At 60.1% G+C, this 7,475-nt stretch overlaps 1 protein-coding gene across 1 annotated transcript in view; it reads right to left on the bottom strand.

The window, feature by feature from the left end:
- Window positions 1–1,571: 1,571 nt before the first annotated feature.
- Window positions 1,572–7,475, bottom strand: part of FTCD (formimidoyltransferase cyclodeaminase) — a 15,646-nt gene continuing 9,742 nt past the window's right edge. The window contains exons 10-17 of the mRNA XM_017847303.1: window positions 7,359–7,439; window positions 7,024–7,185; window positions 5,173–5,216; window positions 4,718–4,856; window positions 3,242–3,337; window positions 2,997–3,077; window positions 2,379–2,502; window positions 1,572–1,684 (exon numbers count right to left, since the gene is read on the bottom strand). Of these exons, the coding sequence (XP_017702792.1) occupies window positions 1,587–1,684; window positions 2,379–2,502; window positions 2,997–3,077; window positions 3,242–3,337; window positions 4,718–4,856; window positions 5,173–5,216; window positions 7,024–7,185; window positions 7,359–7,439 (825 nt within the window). The 3' untranslated portion in view covers window positions 1,572–1,586. The remainder of the gene's footprint in view (window positions 1,685–2,378; window positions 2,503–2,996; window positions 3,078–3,241; window positions 3,338–4,717; window positions 4,857–5,172; window positions 5,217–7,023; window positions 7,186–7,358; window positions 7,440–7,475) is intronic.

Raw genomic sequence — 7,475 nt, 5'->3', positions numbered from 1 at the left:
TTTAGGATTAGGGTTTAGGATTAGGGTTAAGAGTCAACATGTGGGCCGGGCACGGTGGCTAAAGCCTGTAATCCCAGCACTTTGGGAGGCCAAGATGGGCAGATCACGAGGTCAGGAGTTCTCTCCGGAAAGCCCGAAACTTTGTTGTTCTTTGAGAAGACTCACTCTTTTCTTCATACTCCACCTCTCCGTCATCTGACCACACAGCCTGCAGCTCCAGGACAGGACATCAGTTATTTTCTCTTCCTCTCCTCCTCTTCCCATCCCACAAAAATCTATTCAAATGCCTACAACAGACGCAGAAGAGGTCTGCCTGTTTCGCTAAGCCTCTGGGTCCTGAGTGTCAGTCCTCAGATCTCTGTGCTCCAAGTGGACATCGCAGATCTCTCAGGTGGAGGAAGGCAGAAGCCCCTGCAGGTGCACAAGCTCTGCCCACAGGAGCCACCCAGGGCCTCTGCAGGGAGAAGATGCTCCCCTCCTTGGTGCCAGCTCCTGTGTGTGCAGCCTTGGACCCTGCAGGGCAGGAATGTCAGTCCCACTAGAAGGGACTTCCAGCTACCCACAGGGTCCACCCTACAGCTCCACCCAGCAACTGCCCCTCACCACTGGCCCTTCACCAATTATACCACACCAGCATCCCCCACCAGCGTTCCGCACAAATGTCCCCTCACCAACCCAACACCAGTGTCCCCACACCAATGCCCCCTCACCAATGTTCCCTCACCGTCCCAACACCAGTGTCCCCACACCAATGCCCCAATGCCCCTCACCAATTCCCCTCACTGTCCCAACACCAGTGTCCCCACACCAATGCCCCTCACCAATGCCCCAATGTCCCCTCACCAATGTCTCCTCACCAATGCCCCTCACCGTCCCAACACGTGTCCCCACACCAATGCCCCTTCACCAGTGTCCCCACCAATGTCCCCCCACCAGTGTCCCCCCACCAATGTCCCCTCACCGTGCCACCACCAATGCCCCACACAAATGCCCCACACAAATGTCCCCTCACCAATGTCCCCTCACTGTGCCAACACCAATGCCCCCACCACTGTCCCACCAATGTCCCCTCACCAGTGTCCCCTCACCATCCCAACACCAATATCCCCTCACAAATGTCCCTTCACAAATGTCCCCTCACCAGCCTAACACCAATATCCCCTCACAAATGTCCCCTCTCCACTGTCCTCTCACCAATGTCCCCTCACCAATGTCCCCTCACCAGCCCAACACCACTGTCTCCTCACCAGTCTCCCCTCCCTGGCGCCCCCTGCCTGCCGGATGTGTAGGAACTTTTCATGCTGAGTGATGCTGACCCTGTGCCCACATGCACCTTGGGTGTTTTTTCTCCCTGTAGGATTCTTGTCGTTTGTCTTGGGTGACAACATCTTTTTCCAGGAACAAGTGTGTTCTATTTTCAGAATGGGAAATCTCTCCAATAAGGCATTTGAGTTTTCTGCCTCACTCAAGGACATAGTAATCTTTTTTAACACCCTGCATTGCTGTCTAACAAATACATTCATACTTTGTCTATCACATGTAATAGTCCATCTGGAAGTAATTTGAGGGTATAGTGATTTTTTAAATTATTTTTTAACAAATAACTTCTCTGGAGGCAGGAGGCTGGCCCGGCAGGGAGCTGAGGCAGGGAGGAAAAGTCTCCCAGGGAGCTGCCGGTTGAAGGGTGGACGGGAACTGAGGACGGGGCCAGTACCGTGCTCCGTGGGACTGTACGGACCCGCCGGGAGCTGCACCTGGGAAGCGAGGCTCTCCTTCCAGCGTCGAAAGTCCTGCTGTCCCCAGGGTTTCTGTCCCATGCACAACCAGGGCCCCTTTCCCTCAGATGAGGGGCCTCGCAGCCCAGGGACCTGCACTGAACCCCAGGTGCTCCAAATACCTGTGACCCTGCCCACTTGGGCTGCACTGGGCTTCTGGGGACCCTGGGGCTGAGGTCTGTCTCCTCACACTGCGGCCCCATTCCCTCCAACTCCAGCTCCCGTGGCCCACTGACCATGTGTCCTGCTCCTGCCCCAAGACCTGCAGCTCAGCTCTCAGCCCTGCCCCAAAACCGCAAACACACAACACAGGTTTGGCGCTAAGACTTTACTGGAAGTCACATGGGACTAAGGGGTCTCCTGTTTCTACCAGCACCTCCATTCCCGGGAGATGCCCCGCTGCCCACCCACCTATCCTCCAGGCCCCACACGAACAAGCTGTGTCCCAACCCAGGTCACAGCTCTGCCCTCTGGGGATGGGCGAGGGAGGGGCCACAGAGCCCAGAGGCCTCCGGCACCATCACACCTGCCGGGTCTCCAGGCAGTCCAGCACCAGTGCAGCCTNAGGGAGGAAAAGTCTCCCAGGGAGCTGCCGGTTGAAGGGTGGACGGGAACTGAGGACGGGGCCAGTACCGTGCTCCGTGGGACTGTACGGACCCGCCGGGAGCTGCACCTGGGAAGCGAGGCTCTCCTTCCAGCGTCGAAAGTCCTGCTGTCCCCAGGGTTTCTGTCCCATGCACAACCAGGGCCCCTTTCCCTCAGATGAGGGGCCTCGCAGCCCAGGGACCTGCACTGAACCCCAGGTGCTCCAAATACCTGTGACCCTGCCCACTTGGGCTGCACTGGGCTTCTGGGGACCCTGGGGCTGAGGTCTGTCTCCTCACACTGCGGCCCCATTCCCTCCAACTCCAGCTCCCGTGGCCCACTGACCATGTGTCCTGCTCCTGCCCCAAGACCTGCAGCTCAGCTCTCAGCCCTGCCCCCAAAACCGCAAACACACAACACAGGTTTGGCGCTAAGACTTTACTGGAAGTCACATGGGACTAAGGGGTCTCCTGTTTCTACCAGCACCTCCATTCCCGGGAGATGCCCCGCTGCCCACCCACCTATCCTCCAGGCCCCACACGAACAAGCTGTGTCCCAACCCAGGTCACAGCTCTGCCCTCTGGGGATGGGCGAGGGAGGGGCCACAGAGCCCAGAGGCCTCCGGCACCATCACACCTGCCGGGTCTCCAGGCAGTCCAGCACCAGTGCAGCCTGGGTCTTGGCTTCCTGCAGGAGGCTGGAGATGCGATGGTGGATCTGACAGACACACGGGGGAAGAGGGCCCAGGAGTTCCAGTCTCAGCCTGGCTTGCTAGGCAGCAACCTCTGACCCCCGCTGCCCATGGACAGTCGGCAATCACCCTGAGGCTGTGAATACAGGCCCCACGTGGGGTCCAGGCACCACACCTGCCTCCTGCTCACCTGGTCCTTAAATGCCTCGTCTGTGACGTCCCTCAGGTTAATGAGCACGTTGAAATATGCGCCAAACACGCCCGTCTCCAGGGCTTTGGCCGCCACCTGCAAGGACCCCAGGGAGCCCTCCGTGCATCAAGGCTGAGCAAACTGCTCAGAGTGTCTCTGCCTGAGGGGCTCCTCCTCACCACAAGGAGCCCAGCGCAGCCCCTGCTCTCACCCCACAGAGGGGAGCCGCCTCCGGGGCGACAAGCTCAGCACGGCTCCTGGTTTCTTCCACTACTGAGCTTAGAAAATGAAACTTCCACCCCGTCTCTACTAAAAAATACAAAAAACTAGCCGGGCGAGGTGGCGGGCGCCTGTAGTCCCAGCTACTCGGGAGGCTGAGGCAGGAGAATTGGCGTGAACCCAGGAGGTGGAGCTTGCAATGAGCTGAGATCCTGCCACTGCACTCCAGCCAGGGCGACAGAGCGAGACTCCGTCTCAAAAAAAAAAAAAAAAAAAATTCCTCTTATCCAAGCAGGGCTCAGCCCCGCAGGAGGCCTGGAGCAGCCGCGCTGGAGGCTTTCTGCCACTCTAGGAGCGGGGACCACAGTTCTAGAGGCAAAGTCATCCCCTGGAGGGCCCCCGGAGGCAGCTTCAGGCTAACTGCCCAGGGCCTCTTCCCGGGGATTGAGGGGACACTTCTCTGGGACCAGACGCTGAAAACTGGTGTCTTTCCCGTAAAGACCCCAAAAACCATGAGGTCTTAGGGTGGCTGCAGAAAGTGCCGAGCCCATGAGATAGATGTTCCTTGTCCGGGAGCCTCTGCCCGGCTGTGGCCTGTCAGTGTGACGCATCTACTTCCAGGAACTGCCTTGCGTGCTTTCTTGTGTTTTGTTTGTTGTTGTTGACACAGGGTCTTGCTCTGTCACCAAGGCTGGAGTGCAGTGGTGTGATCACAGCTCACTGCAGCCTCGACCTCCTGTGCTCAAGCAATTCTCCTGCCTCAGCCTCCCAAGTAACTGCGACCACAGGCACCACCGTGCGCGGCTCATACTTGTCTATTGTACACACGTGCCCCACTACGTTGCCCAGGCTGGTCTCGACCTCCTCTACTCAAGTGATCCTCCCGCCTCAGCCTCCCAAAGTGCTGGGACCACAGGCGTGAGCCATTGTGCCTGGCCTGATGTAGGTGTTTTCTAGAACAAGAGGGTGGGGTGGTACAGGGGCCCCTGGGGGAGGTGGAGCAGTGTATACAGTGGTCAGGATGGGCTCTGCAGACACATTTGGGTCTCTGCCTGTCTGTGGTGTGACCGTGGGCGAGATTTTAGAAGGCAGTGGATACCCCAGCCCTGCTGGAGGAGGCCAAAGCCCCGGGAACTGCCCGTGAAGTGAGATCTCCCCAGCTGGCTCAGCCAGCAAACCACCGTGCTCTCCAGTGACTGAGCCCCAACAGCTGCTTCCTGCTCTGCAGCAGACCTGGGGTCCCCCAGGCCCCCCTACCTGGAGGTCTGACCGGCAGGCCAGGTTCCCACACCGGGCCAGTTCCTGCAGCGCCGGCCATAACGAGGCCACCGTCTCCGCCAGCGTCAGCGGCACAGAGACTGCCCGCCTCAGCCCCTCCTGCAGGGCTGCCGTGTGCCTGGGAGGAACAAAAGGAGAGCCTGGGCACAGGGGCACACACAGACAGGCAGTAGTCACACTGCACCCCAACAGGGCTGAGCAGGCGCAGAAGCGGGCAACGGGAAGTCACTCCCAAACACCTAGCACGCCCAGGCCGACCACGCCCTGTCACAGCACCCAGGTACCCAGCATGCCCAGGCCGACCATGCACCATCACAGCACCCAGGTACCCAGCATGCCCAGGCCGACCATGCACCATCACAGCACCCAGGTACCCGGGATCCTGGCTGCCAACTCCCCAGACATAGAGCCCCAGCGCGGCCCTCCAGGCTCACCTGTCCTTTTCCTCAGGTGTGTTCTTGGGCAGCCTCGTTGCTTCCTGCCAGAGAGAGACAGAACCACTGGGTGACGGACCGTTGATGTCCTCTGAGCTCCCACAAGGTGCCGTAGCAAGGACCGTGTCCCAGGTAGGGACGAGTCCTCTGGGAACCAAGCTTCCTCTGGGTCAGTGGTTTACAGCCCTTGGCATCAGACCTGGTGAAGTGGGGTGGGGCGTGGTCAGGGGCACACAGCAGATGGTCGGAGCCCGTGATGTGAGGAGGGGCAGGTAGTTCCCTTAGGGCTCTGATTCTCAGATGAGGAGCCTGAGGGCCCAGGAGGTCCCCTGAGCCCTTAGAACCTATAGGGCAGGAGTGGCTCTGGGCCTGTGTCTCCAACACAAGCAGCTGCACCACCCTCAAGCCTGGGCATAAGAGCAAACCGCAAAGCCCCTCGCGTCCCTGCCCCGGACACAGGCACTGGCCTTCCCTAGGTGCTCACATGTGTGGCATCACCCAAAGGCACTCGGCTCCTCAGACCCACCCCGTGTGGGCGAGCATGGCTGGGGCCACACACCAACCACCTAGGGTGAGACGGAGCACAGGGACCCACCAAGCCCTGCTCACATCCGCTGTGGCCAGAGCCCCAGCAGAGGGGCGGTCAGTGGGGAATGTGCTCCCTTCATCTTGGAAGATTCAGCCAAATCTCCACCAGAAAGTCATCATCAACAGCCCCTACCCTCGGCCACGGCTGGGAGAAAATGCTCCCTGGGCCCTGGCCAGAGCTGGATCCTATGACCTTTCCAACAGCGGCGATCGAGGAACAGAAATGCCCAGGGTCTCCCTGATTGGCTGGGGCATTGTCCAGACCAGGCCTCCTGGCTGCAGCCCCTCTCCTGGGCTGTCATCTGCACGAGGGTCTGCAGCAGTTGCAGGCGGAGCAGGGACAGCCATCCCCACGCTGTGACTCGTACTACGAACACCCTCTCTCAGCCAGACCTTGCGGTGTGCACGGTCTCCCTGGGAGATCTCAGCCAAGGGTGTGCTTCACGTGGTAACATCTGTGTCCCGCTGAGGCCTGCCCACCTGGTCAGTTTTGTTTTCTGTGATTTCTCGTGAGGCTTTGTTGTGTTGGTGATGGGGAAACACAGCTTTCTATTCCATCTGGAAATTACTTATGCATTTGGTGCAAGGTAAGGATATCTCCTTATATTTTTCAAGTCTACCTTTGCATTGCTCACAAGGAGCGTAAACCAATGCAGCACTCCCCCACACGCTGGAGTGACCACTGATGCCTGGTGCAGTCTCACCGTCCCCACTCATGTTTCTCTGAACCACACGTCTTATATGTATGTTTCTTTCCTGCCTCTTAATTGCATTTTCATTTATGTACTTTTCCTCTCTACTTGGTTTTTATTCAATTATTCATCTTATTTTAAATTTCTAAATTTAAAGTTGTCCCTGCGTTTTATATATATTTACTTTAGAGACAGGGTCTCATTCTGTTCCCCAGGCTAGAGTGCAGTGGTGCAATCACGGCTCACTGCGGCCCCAACGCCTGGCCTCAAGCCACCCCCCACCTCAGCCTCCAGAGTAGCTGGGACCACAGGCACCAGCTCCCACGCCTGGCTTTTTTGGGGGGAAGTGGGGGGTAGATACAAACCCTCAAACCCTGCTGGGCCCATGCACTTGCCCGGTGGAGGCGGTACCGGGGATCAAGGCCCAGACAGCGGCCAGTGGTGACCCCCTCAGGCCACTCCTGGGCCCCAGCCCCTCCCCCAGCCGGAGGCTGACCCGCTTCTCACCGGGGCCCCAGCTGGGGGTTCGCTGTCGGAGGGGCCCGGGTGCGCTGCTGTGGCCGCCACTCACCAGGTAGGCGGCAAAGGCCTCGGCGTCGGCATCCACCAGCGCGGTTAGCTTGGCCGCGGCCTCGCGGAAGGGCGGGATCAGGCGCCGCATCGTCGCGTCCAGGGGCTGGAACTGGCGCCGCCCGTAGGTCATGAGGCCCACCATGGAGCCCAGCGCCGCGCCCTGCGCGAGGGGTGGATGTGCGCGTCGCGGGGACCCCAGACCGCCCCCAGGGACAGCGAGGGGCCCGGGTGCTCCCGGCGGGGCCCTGGCCCTGGGGTCCCGCCCGTTTGGCCCCGCGTCTCCGCCCGGGGCCGCCCCACCGCGCCCTCCCCTCCTCGCCTCCCCGAGCTCACCATGGCTGCAGCCGCCGCCGCCACCGAGCCGCCCCCCGGGGCCGCGGAGCGGGCACCCACCTCCCCCACGAAGGCGCGCAGGGACTTGCCGCCCAGGCCCCGCTCAGGCCCGCGCTC

The sequence above is a fragment of the Rhinopithecus bieti genome, unplaced genomic scaffold (genome assembly GCF_001698545.2).
Source record: "Rhinopithecus bieti isolate Rb0 unplaced genomic scaffold, ASM169854v2 scaffold_29990, whole genome shotgun sequence".
NCBI lineage: Eukaryota > Metazoa > Chordata > Mammalia > Primates > Cercopithecidae > Rhinopithecus > Rhinopithecus bieti.
The sequence above is the reverse complement of the archived record's forward strand: the minus strand, read 5'-3'. Positions and strand labels throughout refer to the sequence as shown.